At 41.2% G+C, this 17,013-nt stretch overlaps 1 protein-coding gene across 3 annotated transcripts in view; it reads right to left on the reverse strand.

The window, feature by feature from the left end:
- Positions 1–17,013, reverse strand: part of RARB (retinoic acid receptor beta) — a 327,709-nt gene that overhangs the window by 190,428 nt on the left and 120,268 nt on the right. For all 3 annotated transcript variants that reach the window (XM_031052500.2, XM_031052499.2, XM_005152832.3), the window contains one exon: positions 3,593–4,095. In XM_031052500.2, the coding sequence (XP_030908360.1) occupies positions 3,593–3,770 (178 nt within the window). In that variant the 5' untranslated portion in view covers positions 3,771–4,095. The remainder of the gene's footprint in view (positions 1–3,592; positions 4,096–17,013) is intronic.

Below are 17,013 nucleotides of genomic sequence, written 5' to 3' on the forward strand. Positions count from 1 at the left end.
AAGGGGTTTTGTAGTTTGCTTTTCATAAGACTTATTTTTATTATTAGTCTTTTTCTAGAAATTAAGAGTTGCAGTTACATCCACAACAGATGCTTTATAAAGAAGATAAATTCTTCTTAAGCTAGTATTCTCACACTGTGACAAGCTGCCTTACTGGTCTCTGGCAACAGCATTACCAGTGTTACATCTCATGATGGCAAGATGGTTCCCTTCTTACAGGACTGATGAAGAGTAATGCCACCCAGATACTGGAATTTTCTGTGTGTGCCTGCATGAGTGCTACTTGCCTGAACCCGAGATGTTTTTACATTAATAAAGTGTCATGTAGCAGTATTTACCCATCTTTATTTATTCTTCCTTGGAATATTTCACTAAAATTTTGATGATTTTCCTGTTGGAAATATGTCAGGCACTGCAGGACTTTTGTTAAGCATCAATTTCCCTATAGTTGTGCCTAGTCCAACAGACAGCCAGAGCCTGTTGGTCTGGGACATGATGGCACACCACCCAAAAAGCATGGGAATGCCTCTCATTTTACTTTCTCTTATTTCTAAATGAGATAAACAGTAACCTCCTGAAAATTAGTGAAGATGGTTCCAGGAGTGAAGGTGTCTGCTCTGTGCTGCGTGGGGTAATACATTGGTAGGTAAATCAATTGGACTTTATAAAAGTAATGATCTTCTTGACCGTTGTCTCATTCGGTGCTAATGCGCAGTTCATGTATGTGTAAAAGTGATATTTTTTCTTCTGACCTCTTTAGCACTATGACCAGTATTTTGAACTATGTATCTTAGTATAATACAGAAGCCAGGTCACAGGTCATGGAGGCAACACCATTATTACCATCTATGAAACTAAATCACTCCAGCCAGAAACGCTTACTGAAAACTCCTTGTGCTCACAAAATTCAAACATCTAAAATACTGTTGTCTGTTTAATGGGACTGGAGACATGTACCCCAACTGCAGATTAAGATAACTTAATGCAACCTGATATAAGGTTTATCTGACATGATGGAAAATTTAACACCAATACAGAACAAAATAGAACAGGACAATAATATAAAAGTTTGAGTGACTAACTTTGAACAAAAGCTGTTGAACTACATTGTTTAAAGAAAAAAAATAAAATAAAGACATCTTCACAGCATTCCTCTTCAGTAAGATCATTTCTATTGGATTTTGTATGAACGGAAAGAACCTGGAAGATAAGTAGTAGAATAGCTTCATAGCTATTCTACTATAGCTTCATAGCTATTATACTATAGCATAGAATAGCACATAGAGAGCAGTGTTTTCACCAAACCTTAATTTCTTCAGGTATTTGCAAGCAAGATCTATATTCTTCCACCATCCAGTATTCTAACCTTAACAGAGGCCATCAACCACTTCATTGTAAAACAAATTAATTAAAAAAATAATAAAAAAAATCACCAACGAAGAACAAAAACCTGAAAAAGAACCCAAAGCTCAATCCACTTGCTGCCAAGAACTTGCCTCTACAACTTCAGTGATATTAGCCTCACTGTCCAGAATCAGAAGTCTACAGACTTTGAAGCAAGGCAGACTGTTGCCACCAAAGGTGAGAAAAGAGTAGTGCAAACCAGAGGAGTCATCCTGCAGGGGACTGTGTCTGAGAAGAAATTTTAATTAAAGCCACCCTCTTCCTTATCTTGCCAATTTTGGCTGGTATTTTCAAACACTATTGCCTTGTTCTATACAACACAGCTACCAGGCTTTCATGTTGAGTCAAGGTGAGCCAGTGCTGCAAAGCATCTCAACAAAAATACTGCCATGAAAATGCTGGGACCAGGGCAAAAAGATGCAAGGTCAAAGAATCAGAAGTTGCTGCTTATTTTTCATATTGACAGAAATTCATACTTAGGACTAATTTTTGAAAGACTGAACACCGATTGGTTTGCTAATCTTTAATAACTCATCTGCAACACACTCAATTTCACATGAACAAATCATGGAAAAGAAAAACTCTGCACATGCGACCATATTCATTTGGTATTTATCAATGTACGCCTCAGAAATGGTTCCCAAAACTAATAACACTTTCTTCCACAGGTGACTGTTCCTCCAATAGTGCAGGATAACTTCAATACAGTATTCTGCTAAATAACCAGAATAATTTCTGGCAGGATTGTAGACTTTTTGGCTGAGTGTCTCTCATTTTTCACCTCCAATAAAGATAAAACTCCCTGCAATAAAACAGTGCAAATAAAAGCCTGACCTAATTACACCTCTTCCCAGATGTGACTGGATGTAAACTGTCCACATAACTGCAGAAAGAGGCTTTCCATCAAGACTGCCCAGTCTTCAAATACACACATGTGAGACAGTGAGACACAAAGCCAAAATTAGTACTAGGCCTCAAAAAAATCTCACAACTTGTCTAACATTTTGCCTTCACTGTGGTTTCCCATTCATGTTTGGGGCTCTAACTTTGCATGCTTTCTGTTGAAAGATGTACTGGGGACACTGCTTTTTCCTTTAGTAGAAAGTGTAGTCTGGCAAACATGCTGTTTACTCAAGACCTTCTAATATTGAACAATCACAGTAATGAATTTAGACAAGTGCCTTCACAATAAACTGACCCGCAAAGGTGGATACATTTTGGGTTTCCAAACATGGGTGAAAAATACGTAAGTGACCCACTGCAAAGACCTCCAGAGATGTCCATATGATGTCACTCAAAGAATTTATACCTCGGACAGCTTTGTTAAGAGCACTTAAACACATACAAAACTAAGACAAAGTAGAAAAGAAAAAAAAAATTGTGTTCATAATAAAATAGTAAACTCAGCAGCACTGAAAATGTGAGACTGCTGCATATGGAACTGCCCTGGTTCTGGCTGGGATCAAGTTAATTTTCTTCCTAATAGCTGGTACAGTGCTGTGTTTTGGATTCAGTGTGAGAACAACCTTGATAACACACTGGTGTCTCTCATGCTCTGCCAGTGAAGAGGAGCACAAAAAGCCAGGAGGAAGCAGAGACAGGACACCTGACCCAAACTAACCAAAGAGGTATTCCATACCACAGCACGTCATGCCCACTAGAACTGGGGGAAGTTGGCTGGGAGCTCAACCACAGACTCAAAGGCTCATTCTACAGCCATAGGCAGCTCACAGCTACTAGCTGTCCATTGGGTTGGCCTTCGCAAGCTGCCTAGAAAGAAAGTGGCTACCTACAGAGAATGAAAGCATATTAATTACTGCACAACTTAAGATATTTCTGTACTGAGGAACCATTGCTGTTCATAAATACACTTTCATGAATACAGCTAACATACAACGTCAGATTCTGCAGCTAACATGATAATACAGGATATGCCAAAATCCATAGCAGGTTTTATCATCCCTAGTTTCCACAGCTTTGATGTGTCATATAGTTGCATGTTTATTTGTGTAAAAACAAGATTAAGTGAAAATGGTATTTCAAAACAAATGCATACTCTTTGCCCACGTAAAAAACACCACAGATGAGCAACTGCAATTACTCATAATAATTTTGGAATGAAAATCATCATTCTTTGTTAGCAGAAAACTGGTCAATAAAAGCTATTAATACCTCTATTAACACTCACTTGCAGGTGACGGGGTGCTGCATCCGCTAGTTGGTGGGTGAGTCTGGAGTCCATGGAGGGAAGGGAGTGACAGTCCACCGATGACTGGAGGAAAAAGTAATGGATATGGCGCTGCTGGATAGTGAGTCATATGTCCATTCACTGCTGGTACTGGACATGTGCGGCTACTGGTTGTCATGTTAACACCTCACAGTGTATAAATATTATGCTGCATCACTCCAGGTCAGCAAATAGATATCTCAACTTGTGAATGAAGAGGGCTGTCAAGCCTGCAGGTAGGGCTTGAGCTAGATTGTGTGATGATGAAAAGGTAGCTCACTAGATCAGATCCGTCCTATACTTGATCACTGTTTCCTACTCTTCTTTTTTTCAGGACATTCTTGTTCTGCAAATCGTGGACAGAAAAAGTCTTCTTACTCTGGGTATCAGGGCAGAGTTCAGTTGCTTACACAAATGTTTCTCTGGGAGGGCAGCTGCTCTCTACAGATGCATACTGATACAGCCTGTGGAAAGAAGAAAACAATATATTGATTATAATATACATATTTTTAGTATATACACATAGAAAATTCTTTTATCCCTTTGCTACTTGTGTTGAGTGATCACTAATTTATCAGTATCCTACAAGATCAGATGATTGTTACCTGGGGGTAAAATTCTCACTCTACTTGAAGCTGACAGCGGAACACCAATTAACTCAATTTCCTGCCTGATGTGTTACACCAAAAGCAGTCTCTGGTCAAGCGCAATCTTGTTTTGGAAACAGGCAGTTTTATAACAGATACATCAGTAACCACCTGAAATACTGATATGGTAGGGCTTCCATGTACACAAAAGCTTTCAGCTTCCCCATACAGAATTCATACAGAATGAATGACACTGAGTCAGCTTTCTGCTTGCTTCAATAGCAAGTGTCTGAGGGTGACTTTGTACTCAGCTGTTAACACACTAATTGGTTTATCAGTGATTGTTCCTACAAAGGACAGTTAATTAATCTCATTATTAGTTAAGAGATATCTTACTGACCATTCTCTCTTTTTTCCTCTGTGTGTGTGTGTGTGAACTTCCTCCATCACCAAATAAACAAGCACCCATTATTTCATGAGCTGGGTGAGTGACATGATAGGCAGGCACTGTTCCTGTGCTCTGCTAGGGAACTCACTCTCATGACCACCATCTTCAGAGTCATCTAGAGCTACAGTGTTTTACACAAATGGCTGTCACCTACCAAGGGGTCCCCTTTTTTCTCAGTCCATGTACCAAAAGCCTCAGGCTGAGAACAGGGCACTTCCTGGGCAGCCTAAAGCCTTTGTTTCATGATACAATGAGCTACATCCTTGCATCTCCTACAGTCAGCAATCAGTATCAACATCCACCCCTATACAGCATTTTTATTCCCAATTCTTTGAAATTACAGCCTGAAAGCAAAGGCAAGATTTTTGGGTAGGAAAATACAGGCAGTGGTGAAAGGACTTGTCAAGGTCACAAAGCAAAATTGATGCGCAAGAAGGAAAACTGTGACAACACAGCGTTGACTGTTACTACTGCGACTCAGTCTACTAGTTGTCGGTAGGAATTCAAATGAGCAAGGAAAAAAAAGTAAAGAGCCAACCCTGCTGAATGCATATGTTTGCCTGTCAGAGAGCAGTGGAGTGTTTCTGCTCTGTGCGGAATACCAGCAAAGGTTACCAGCTGTGCATGTTTTCAGACAGCAATTTCTGCTGAGTGCAGCCTGCTCAGGGATAACAGAAATGTAGCTTGTAAGTATTTGATAACTGTATAAATTATGCACAAAATACCTTTAATGCAATGGAGACAGACATATGCAGAGATGAGACTGTAACAAGGGTATAGCGAGCTAACACACAGCTGTTGTGCATGCCAAGCATGAGGACCACGTGCTTGGAGACCAGTGAAACCAGGCAGATCTTCTGAGGAAGCCTCAACATCCAAAATATATTGACTCATTAACAACACAGAATGAGATGAACCATCACAGGTGACTGTTTTACCTAGCTAAAGCTTTACGATGCTTAAGAGACAAGTATCAAAGGAATACATAAAGAACTAATGTTTTCTAAAGCAATTCCAAAAAAACCTGGCAAAAACACCATGCTTCAAAATGGTAGGGGGAGGGGGAGAACGGGGTGGAAAAAGGGGAGGGATGTTGATGAAAACCAGTCCCAAATATCTATGTATAAAATTAACCACAGAACAAGGTCACCTATTTTTAAATGATATTGGGCTTTGGAAATAAAGTTCCTCTTCTAAAAGTAATCTGTTAGCCAGAAGAAATGGAGAGCTCATCATAAATCATAAAAATTCCCAGAACCACAACATCAGATATATTTGTATATTTAAGCATCCAGAAAAGAACCAACTCTTCCAGGAAATAGAAAAGGGCATTTGGGGAAACTCTTTGGTCCTTCCTTTCCTGACCACCAGATGAACATGCTCTGTGATGTACTCAGTGATGACAAAATGCATCTGTATTATAGCTCCTCAGTATGATTGCTTTCTCACTTACCCGGTGGGGCAGGGGTTGAGCCCCGAGGGGGGCTCTTGCTTCTGGTGCCAAGTGCCCGGTGCGTGCTGGGCACAACCCGCTCCAGGGACAGCGGCAGGTGGGGTTTGACTGGGGTGGTACCCCTGTCCAAGTGTAACGCAGGTGTCCTGAGGCGAGCCCAGGGAGGACGGAAACCTCCGGTGGAGCAGAAGGGCAAAAGCTCACTTGGTCTTGATTTTCAGTATGAATACAGACCGTGAAAGCAGAGCCTCACGATCCTTCGGCTTTTGGGGTTTTACGCAGGAGGTGTCAGAAAGGCTACCACAGGGATAACTGGCTTGTGGTGGCCAAGCGTTCATAGCGACATTGCTTTTTGATCCCTCAGTGTCGGCTCTTCCTATCATTGTGAAGCAGAATTCACCAAGTGTTGGACTGTTCACCCACTAACAGGGAACGTGAGCTGGGTTTAGACCGTTATGAGACAGGTTAGTTTTACCCTACTGATGTTGTGTTGTTGCAACAGTAATCCTGCTCAGTACAAGAGGAGCCACAGGTTCAGACCCCTGGTGCGTGCGCTTGGCTGAGGAGCCACTGGCGCGAGGCTCCCATCTGTGGGCTTATGACTGAACACCTCTAAGTCAGAATCCTGCCTACACATAGCAATACCGCAGTGCTGCTGGTGCCTCGGTGGGCTTGTGACAGCGGTTGCTCGAGATTGACCCAGGAGATGACCGTCTTGCTCAGAATGTGTGGGTTAAAGCCCTTCCTGAATCTTCATTAGCGAAGACAGGCCCTCCTCATAGGAGAAGGAAAACTCCTATCTTCAAACCCGGGCTGATGGAGCTCATCCAGCCTTGTATGATCTGCCGTCTAAGAGAAGGACACTCTTACAAAACCTACGACCTGAGGACTTTGCTGTCACCGTCCTATCTCGCCAGGCCTGGCAGTTAAACCTCAGGTGTAAAGGGTGGGACCAGTTCTGCATGAGCTGCACCTCACCTAAGAACCCCCCTGCGCAGGCTGGAAGGGCTTGGCTCTCACCTGTCGGTATGGACAGGTGAGGGTCGAATCGGTAGGGGACAAGGTGCATGGGAAGCTGCAGATCCAGCCTTGCATGCGGGTGGACCAGAGCATGGGCAGCTCAAGGTTACTCAGGAGAGGACAGTCCTGGTCGGACACTCCCTGACTGCCTAAGCACCCTTTTCCAAACAGATTTGCACATCCCACTCACCCTTGGTTATCGTGCTTGTAGTAAGTGTGGTTATAGCCCTTCCCAAAAATCTTTGTTCATGAAGCCAAGCCATCATCATGCAACTCCATATGAGATACCTAACAGTGCCAAAACTAGATTATAATCCCATCGTTTTGCATGCTTATAATTTTGTGAGGTGTAATTATACACTGAAATTACTATCAGAAAGCAAGTTTTCTCATCTTACTCAAAATTGCCCTCCTTTCACCCTTCATGGCAGGAAATTTCCTGCCAATAGCTGCGTTGGAGACAAGCCATCAGAACCTGGTGTCCCCCAAGTTCTCCAGAGCTTTTTTCTCTAAATAAAGGCAGAGAGGGAAAACAGTGTAAAAGGTATGATACCCTAAACTCCCTAAACTGTGTATTGTTTGACTTCAAGTAGTGTCCCTAAGGAGCAGCAGGGTGTTATCAGTGTTCACATAGCTGAACATCAATACCATGGTGGAGAAGGGAATCACAGACAGACACCTACATTCCAGCAACTCCAGCTTCTTGTAAAGAAGCAAGAGCTATGGGCGTTCTGTGGTTACCAAGGGACTTCAAGTCACCAACTCTTGCTAACAGAGATTACAGAAGCACCACCACACAGCAGAGGCCATCATAAAGTAGAAACTGCTGCAAAGTGGGAAACCCAAATATCAGTTGTCCCCTTTCATGCTAGTTCCATGGCACTAAAGGCAACTCAGAGCTCATGCCCCTCCACTCACTGATAAACACCAGTACTGGACATCAGCCACGAATGTTTTCACCTAGGAACCATCTGCATCTCTTTTGCTCAAGTAAACCTGCATCACACTGCAAAACACTGTAAGACACTGTATGGGTGCCAGCTGTGAGGAGACTTTCCTTTATTGTCACTTGGTATGGTAAGTGCCTACAATCTTCTCTGAACTGTGATTTGCCAGAAGCAAGCCCCATCCTTTCCATGCTGTGTGGACCTTGAACATACTCTCCTCTATCCTACATTTGTATTCCCTTGAGGAGGGAGATAACAAGGTGACCCTAAACAGGACAGGAAGAGCCAGCTGACGAACAGCTCCAGAAGGAGCAAGCCAAACTAGCCCCAGAGTCACCCTAAAGGTAGTTGAATGCACATACATGTGAGACAGCAACACTGATTTCTGCCTTGTACATACAAGACAAAACGTTCGCAAATTTGCTGTCACTGAAGCACTTCAGAGGTTCTACTCAGTATAAGATGAAAATCCTCATCCATTAGACTTGTCCTTAGAGACTGTTCACAAGCACAAGGCCTTTCGCATTAACAGCATGGAAAAGGATCATACAGAAAAGTTTCTTTGAAGACTCACCAAGAGATGATCACACTGTGCACTACACTGCATTGAACAGTAGCCAATGACTCTTCTTTGACAGAACATATGCCTCCTTTTTGTTTTTTTACAGGCTTTTTATTGACTTGACTTCAGTGATAAAGCAGATGGCCACAGGGGAAGGAGACTACAGTAGCTCTAGTACAGAGCAGACAGAATATTTATCAGCTGCAGCTAATGCAGCAGGTGTACCTGTCTTTTCCACATTTCTTCTTGGTGATTGTGTAGCTGAGCAGAAGCTTAAGCCCACAAATCTTCACATACAAGCTCTAAATTTTGCTGGATAAACAGTGATACAGCTTTTCTTACTGTCTCAAATTCCCATGCATTTTGCACAGGCTTGACTATAGAAAACAGCTTTGTTTTCCACAAATCCATCAGTTCTCCTAGAGTGTATTAAGCAAATTAATTCTCATTCATTATATTGTTATTTAGCTTACATTTGGTAACAATTTTTGGTATTATTGGAACATAACTCATCCTTTGGAATTCTGCATAAGATTTTATTTGAATTCATAAAACCCCTTTGCTGTTACAGGTGACTTTGACGCACATCAACAGCTGGATAGGCAAGAAGCCAAGCCAGGAGGCTTGTCCCGTAGTCCTGTGCCAGCAGGAAGGTTATGTTCTGTCCTCCCTTCTGCCAGCACCACCTCAAATGCACATTCCTCTTCCTCCCATCTCACTGTCCGTAGCACGGAATTAAGCTGTCTGTGTTACAAGTAAAGCAGAATTTTTGCCTTCTTTTTTTTGCCTTCTTTTTCTTCCCTTACTTCTGAAAAGCACCATAGGGAACTCTGATCTACCTGTGGCAATGTTTGAAATTCAGCAGGTTTAAGATATCCACAACTGTGGCACTCACTTTAAAGGCAAAACCGCTATCCCTTCACCCATCTACCATAGTGAACCACTGCTGCCCTTCCTCTACAACTGGGGGGTGAAACCACAAACACAGGAGATGCATGCTGACATGAGACTGTGCTCTGCATAGCACTGGGCTCTGGGGAATTGGATGCTCGAAGCCCAGCAGACTGCAGTACAGTTGTCCCCAGTTTCCAGGCTCATGGAGAAAGACTTTTCTAAGTTCATTTCCCATTTTCTTATCACTGCTAAAAATCCCCCACTGTTAAATCTTTGGCTAAATCCTAAAACAGGAACCTCTGCACTGCAAGCACAGCCTGGGCAGTAAGATGAGAGAGGCAAGCTGCTCCTCTCCCAGCAACAAAAACAGTTCTAGAGGAATTTTACATGCAAAAACTTCTCCACAATACATTATAACTTTCCCCAAAGGACAGAGTTGATGGAGTCCTTATTTATTAGATAGCTTTGAGACATATTCTACTGCTGTTTTCAAGTCAGGACCTAATAGTTTCAAGAACCCTTACTGTATTTAACGTACAGTTTGTACTGAAATCCCTGATTATGCACATGCTTTCTATTATGCTAGCTGATGGTGTTGCATTGAGTAGTACTGAATAATTCAGCAGATTTAGCACGACTCAAGTGTAAATCAGATACAGTAACAAGATAACCTTGCTGCCTTTAAACTCTTAAAAACACTTGGAAACTTTATTTCATGAAGGGGTGTACTCTGTTTTCCTCCAGTCCTCATTGACTGTGAGATGCTGCATTTTTGTTTTCTTGGCTATCCAACTAAATTTAATTAAACAATAAGCTGGTTACTGTGGCAGAAGAAAAAAAATAATAATAATACCCCCCCCCCCCAGCTTTTGGAGTGTTATGTTTCCTTTATTAGCATAGTGATGTGAAACTAAACAGAAAAAGCAATCTAATAACAAATGTTCCTTTGAGAAGGGCTCCGGGAGCAAAAGGACATCCACTTATTGTTCAGCCCATCCCATTGGTCCATATACGGCAATAAAGGTACAATAGAAGGAAACAGGAAACAGACTGGCACATCTGCATTATCTTATTAGAGGCTAATGGATATCCGAGAAGAACATGCATCTGATGCTGAATAGTCTCTACCAATCTCCGAAGCAATTACTCTTAATTAGTGGATTCTGTTTATAGATGGAACTTAGTGTACCCTTCTGTATCAAAGAGATGCAGGCATCTGGAGAAAGATATGGTTTTCTTAAAGGGAAAGCACTATAGCACAATTTGAGGGTTGGGCTTGGGGAGGGGGGGTTGGCAAAGAGAAGCTTTCTGAAGCATAACATATTCTACTGTATTATTAATCAAAAGAGCATCCTGGTTTAAAAAGAAAGCAAGAGAAAAAAAAATAATAAAAAGACCATACTACTAATCTCAAACTCTGAAAGTAAACACAGAAAGCTAATACTTGCATATGAATTATATGACAAAAACCACTTTGATGATAAGCAAATAAACAACCAAGCCTGAAATTTTCAACTGCTGGCCAAAAAGCTTAAAATAGCAGCTTAAGTAAGAAGAACAACATCTGCATTTTGTATCTGCCAAGTCTGCAGCCAAAAAAAGTAAACCACTCTATATGACCAGATGCATGAATAAAAAAGAAAATGCATGGAAGAGAACTTCAAAGTCAGTTTATTGAAAAGCAGATCTACAGCCTTTACATCCCATAACCACAACTGTCACATATTTTCAACTATAGGTGCAAGACTTATGGGAGAAAGGAAGATAAATAGTTGTAACAGAATTAAGACACTTCTACCATACTACTTTTCTGCATCTTGGTATGCAAGATAGCTGTCTACTGGGTGACTGGGAATTCCTTTTTGTCATAAAGCTGACACTTGCAAAATGGGTTTGTGTTTTATTTGGGTGTTTTTCCCCAAGATTGTTAAAAGACAATTAACGTAATTAATGCAATTGTTGTTTATTTGAAAATCCTACTGGGAAGTAGGGAAGTATGAAAACAGGGAGGGAGGAAGCTTCTTTTTCCCTAAGCAGCTATACTTTTTATTGCCTGCACTGCAAACACACACTGATATAGGCCTGGAAAAAAGAAATCTAAATCTGAAAGGAGAAAAGGAAAAAAGCAGGGTGGTGGTGGTGTGGGGTGTGTGTGTGGAAAAAGTGAGACACAATGACACCCATTTATTTACACACCATACAACAGTACCCTGCTGTGCCAGCTATTGATTTCAGTGGAACTGAGAGTCCATGTTGGAGGGTAGCAGCTGTGAGTACATAGCCTGAATCCTCATATGGGAACAATAATAAGCAGAAGGACCCATTTCAGCCAACCTTCAAGCATAACATAACATTAAAAACACATAGAGCTTACATTTCAAAATCTGAAATGTGCTACAGTTGTTTGTTCTACAAAGGTTTTGGGGGAGTTATCAATATATTTGTGCTAGCACAATGCTAGCATAATGAACAGATGTGAAGGACTGAAAATCCATGCTTCACATGGCTGTTATTCTAGGGAGATGTTAATTCTGTTCTATGTGAACCACATTTAAGATCCTCCCACTGCATCAGGAAATCTTTCATTCTCTCCTGTTATTTGCTGGTTTAAAGGGCTGTTTGTAACTGAGGGTGGGGTTCTTGGAGGGGGGAGGGTGTTTTCTTTTCCCCTCTTTTTTTTTTTTACAGCTATCTGCATTCCATGTTTCTTTCATTACTCAGCAGTTGCCAAAACTATACTGAGAAGCAAAGATAAATGGTTAGGTCAGGTGATGGGGTTAACAATTTACTGTGTGTACTGCTCCAAGAGCCAGATATAGTAGAATTGGCTCATGTTTATGTACAGGATGAGAAGTTGATTTCCTGTGCAGCATCTTTCAATCACCTCTGTAAGGGACTCTTGCAGTTTTCTGCAGAGAATTCAAGGGGCTTTGAATACATTTTGTGCTGGTATATAGGATACTCTGCTTGGTAACTAAATGCATTCATTATTCTGCCACATTCAAAAATCCCAGTGGACTATCAAGAAGTTCTCTTGCATTTAAGGAAACCAAAAGGACAGTAATGGAGCTTTCTGCTCCTTGAGTTTAAGTGAACTTTTAAACTGGTTTTCCTCCTCTACTTTGAAAGCTGTATCTTAATACTTAAAATTGCTCTCAGTGGAATCAAATTTTCTGTTCTTGCATTGTCATCTGTACCTTATTAATGTTTCTAAGGATGTAAGCCATTAACTTTATATTCAGAATACCCCAAATGAGAGACTACCCCAAGAGCTACAGAGGCTGAGGAGATCAGAGATCCTTTAGACCAGATTTGCGGCTTTCGCAGGTTTTTTTATGAGTCTGGTTTTGTTTGCTGTTTGCCTGTTTTTTTCAGACCAAGCCAATTTCCCTGTTTCTGCCCATCCCCAAACTAAAAGGGGAAAATACATCACTCAATTTATCTCACTATTCAGATGATCAACAATCTAAGCAGCATAGTGTAGCCAGCAAAACCAGCTCTTCAAAGCAGGCTGGTCACTCATGTCACATATAATCAGAAATTCCAATATAAAGCATTTCCCACCCAAGGTGCTATGCCTACTGCTTTAGTTTTGTTCTCTAATTATGTCTTTTTCAGGGGGTTTTCTTCACTCCTGCACAGTTTCTCCTCATAGCTCAGAAAAACTAGATTGGACTTTGTGATCAGATAGTCCTTTACAATCTTGTGTGCCCAACAAGATTGTTTTGATCCTACCTGCTTCTATGCAATATGGCAAATGAAGAGGAAAAATTATCACTGATGGGACTAAGAAACCTATCCCTTGGGCTCCCCTCTCATCATCCAGCCAAGGCAGAGAAAAGCACCACAGATAACAAAGGTGAGCCAAAACCAGAATTGATAGCATACTCAACTATCTATAAAGGAAAGGTAGCATCTCTGTTCTCTAAATCAAATTCAGAATGGGACATGTTCCCAGCCCAGGAAAAAGATCTTCCATTAATGGTCTTTCCCCTGACCAGCAATTACTTGGACTTCAGCTACAAGGCATCTCAATATAGCATCACACTGATTGGCAGTCAAAGCAAGTTTTTCTGAGAAGGGTTCTTGGAAAGAGATGGGAGGCCTGGGTAAGAAAGGAAAACCACATCCTGTTCCAGATGATTATAAGTACGCCAATCTCTTCACAAGCGGCATTACAGCTAGGAGGATGCAGGGGATCTGAAGACTCCCAAGCATGCTCTCAGAATGCTCATCCTTCACCTTCTAGCTGATGGGAAACGTGTCATGGTGACCAATAGCAAATACAGCACTTACCACCACTGCAACTACTAAAAGGGCCTTACACTGACTGTTTATAACCTTTAAGAGGCCTCTGAGATCAGTAAGAGGGGTCAAGTGATGTTATTGTTTTGGTGACAGATGGAAGATCCCTAGTAAATGATGGTGGCCTGGGAATCATTAAAAGAATGGAGTACTTCATCTGCTCAGAAGCTGAAGAGGGAAGCAGTTTTGGAGGGCAGCTCCTTGACAGACAAGTACATTTCTTTGGGAGACCAACACTCTATGGTCACAATGAGCACTGCAGGTGAACCACTGAAACAGAATTACAAGATACTTCATTAAAGGAGTGCAAAGATATGTGAGAACCATGGTAACTATTACTTGTGACAGTAAGTGAGTTGGTGCTGGTCTTAAAACCCCAATCAAAGAAGCCAGCAGTCAGGACAGAGGCTCATCAAATGCTCTACCAGTAGCAGGTAGGAAAGGATCAGGCAATTTAAACTTGAAACATTTGCTGTTAGCAAGGCAAGAGATGACTGTTCCAGTAGAGAAGCAAGTCCCATCTGTCTGTTCAGCCTTAAAGGTATCTTCCTGAGAAGTTTTGGTCTTAGCAGAACCATCACAATAAAGCAAAGCAGCACACCATCTCTTTCTCTCCCTCTCTCTCTCTCTGAGGTCAGTTTGGTAGTCTTCCTCTGCCTGAACCCATACAGGATATCTTTCATGGTACAAAGGACAGAACCTGTTAGTCAAATTTAGCAAACCTGGATATTTAGCCACAACTCCAAATCATGGCATTAGCCTTAACTCCATCACCAATTTAAGGAAGAAAAAGTTTTAGAGCTTCAATTTCTGGGCAATTTCAGCTTTCAACACCTGGGCAACTCGTAAATAGATCTTTTTGTGCCCCATTATGGCATAGATGCACTGCCTGGATGTGCACTGAAGAAGGGTCAGTGATCATCACACATGATGCAAAGAAATGAACAGTTACTGAGAAAAACAAAGAAGATAATAAAACTCTGTTTAATTCGGAAAACACGCACTGCAGTGGATGGCTCTGCCTCGACTGAGCACAGTTCATATGCCACACAGAAGGATCCCACAAGAATCTACTTTTCTGCAAAGAAAAAATCTGCTCTCTGCAGTAATCTAAACTCATTGGTAGGATGAGCATGTGGATTCACTCAGAAGATGAATAATGTTTATTCAAGAGTCTGTCTGAGAACCCTGAAAGAGAATTTTGTCAGGGATGTGCCTGAACTGCAAAATGATGACCTAGGCTTCTCAATCTCCTGCACAGAATTAGTAGGCAAAGACACTATGTTCAGGAGGTAGGTTCAATCTGTTAGCTGTCCAACATTTTGCACTACAAGACTGGAAATTCTACTTCGTCAGAGCTACGGGAGTTTGTATCCTTGCTGCACCCCTTTACCAATAGAGGAGGGTGATCCAAGTGGAACGGGATAAACAGGGTTCAAGCATTGGTTGCGAACTTTATTTCTGAATACTTGTCTGTTTGGACTAGAGGTGCATCTATCACCTTAGCATCATGGAGGTGTGGACACTGTGCTAACACAAAATAACTTAACACGTAATTTATAATCTTTTGTTACGTATGACAAGTCTAGTAGTATGTCTGCTGAAAGGTTCTGTAATTCCTCTGAGTTATTAGAGTCTTCAGTCCTACTTTACCCAAAGATGACATTTCTGCTGTCTACTTCAGGCTCCTGAACCTTCACTTATTAAATATCACAAGTTCCAATATATTCCCAGTAAGACTCCCTAAGGGTCAGCAGAATATGCCAGAGGGCTGGTAGAGATTATGAACATTTATTTTAAAACCTCTGTTCTTTGTAGCTCTTTGTCACAGGAACAATAGGGGAGCAAAATTAGGAACAAGTGCAGCCATTAACTAGGAGGGGACAAATCCATAGACTGGATTACGGAACAAAAATAGCATTTTTATGTCAATAGTCAATATTTTGCTTAACAGGAAGCCAACAAAGAAATTGCAATATGCCAGTAATACACTAAGATAACACTACACATGTAAGCACGTTCAGAGTGCTCCTCTCAATCACCCGAAAATGTCACAAAACCTATCAGTCAGGTTATAAGGACAAGAGGTGCAATAATCAATTGTGGTAACCACAAAACCAACACATCTTTTTCCCATTTTAACATATCTGGAGGATCTGTTTCCCAGAATGATTATGTTAGAGGTGCTGGACAAATGGATTACATTGTCAGAAAGACCAAACTGAACTACAACCTCCCATTTCACTTCCAAAAGCAACTTAAGAGGAGCCTAAACACTGACAAAATTTAAGACTTAATGTCATACAGGCTAGTCAGCAAAGCATGACTTCTGATGCAACACAGAGGTATTCTTGCAGTGCAAACCAGTGTGTGAATTAATTGCACAGCAATCATTCCCAACAGGCCCATTTTTTAAAGCATCTTTCCACTCATAAATGCAAGAGAACTTTCCCACTTCTGTGAACAGAGAAACTAACCTGAATTACTTCACATTATGCAAGAAGTTGCATGCATACTCTTTAAGATGGAGACAGGTTATATGCCATCATGTGGCATTTAGGCCTGCTCAAACCTACAAGCTTAAGCATTTTACCCATAACCAGTTTAACTTGAACCCAGATCAAACACTTAGCAGGGCAGCATTTTGCCTCTAAATGCATTGGGATCACTAAATCCTTCAGCTTCATTGGCAAGGTAATGTATTAAAATTATTAATTTTAAAAGCAAAAGAGGATCTTAACTAGTAAGACTGAGCCATTCAAAATCCACTTTTGACTTTTTTTAATGTAATAAGGCAAAAAATAAACCATTAAAGAGAATAATCCAGTCAGAGATAGCCAAAAGGCACATGATGGTTCAAGTACATCCCTCAGTATTAGCCTCACTCCATTCTCTTCCCAGCTAGTACTATCTGTGCCACCTGGGATGAAGACAGTTGTCCATTATATTCACAGGGTGTCAAAGAGTACCACATGCTAAAACAAATCAGAAGCAAGCAGAAAAAAAGCCCCTCAATTTGTGTCCTCAAAATTATGTAAGAGAATGCAAAAGAGATGCCAGCCGAAGGAAGCAATCAAAATAAGTGAATTCTCTAAAGGCTGTCACTTCTCTTACAGAAGCCATGGCTCTTGAAGATATCCTGCCCATACTAGATCCTAAGACAAAG

This window comes from Melopsittacus undulatus, chromosome 1, assembly GCF_012275295.1.
Source record: "Melopsittacus undulatus isolate bMelUnd1 chromosome 1, bMelUnd1.mat.Z, whole genome shotgun sequence".
Classification (NCBI taxonomy): Eukaryota; Metazoa; Chordata; class Aves; order Psittaciformes; family Psittaculidae; genus Melopsittacus; species Melopsittacus undulatus.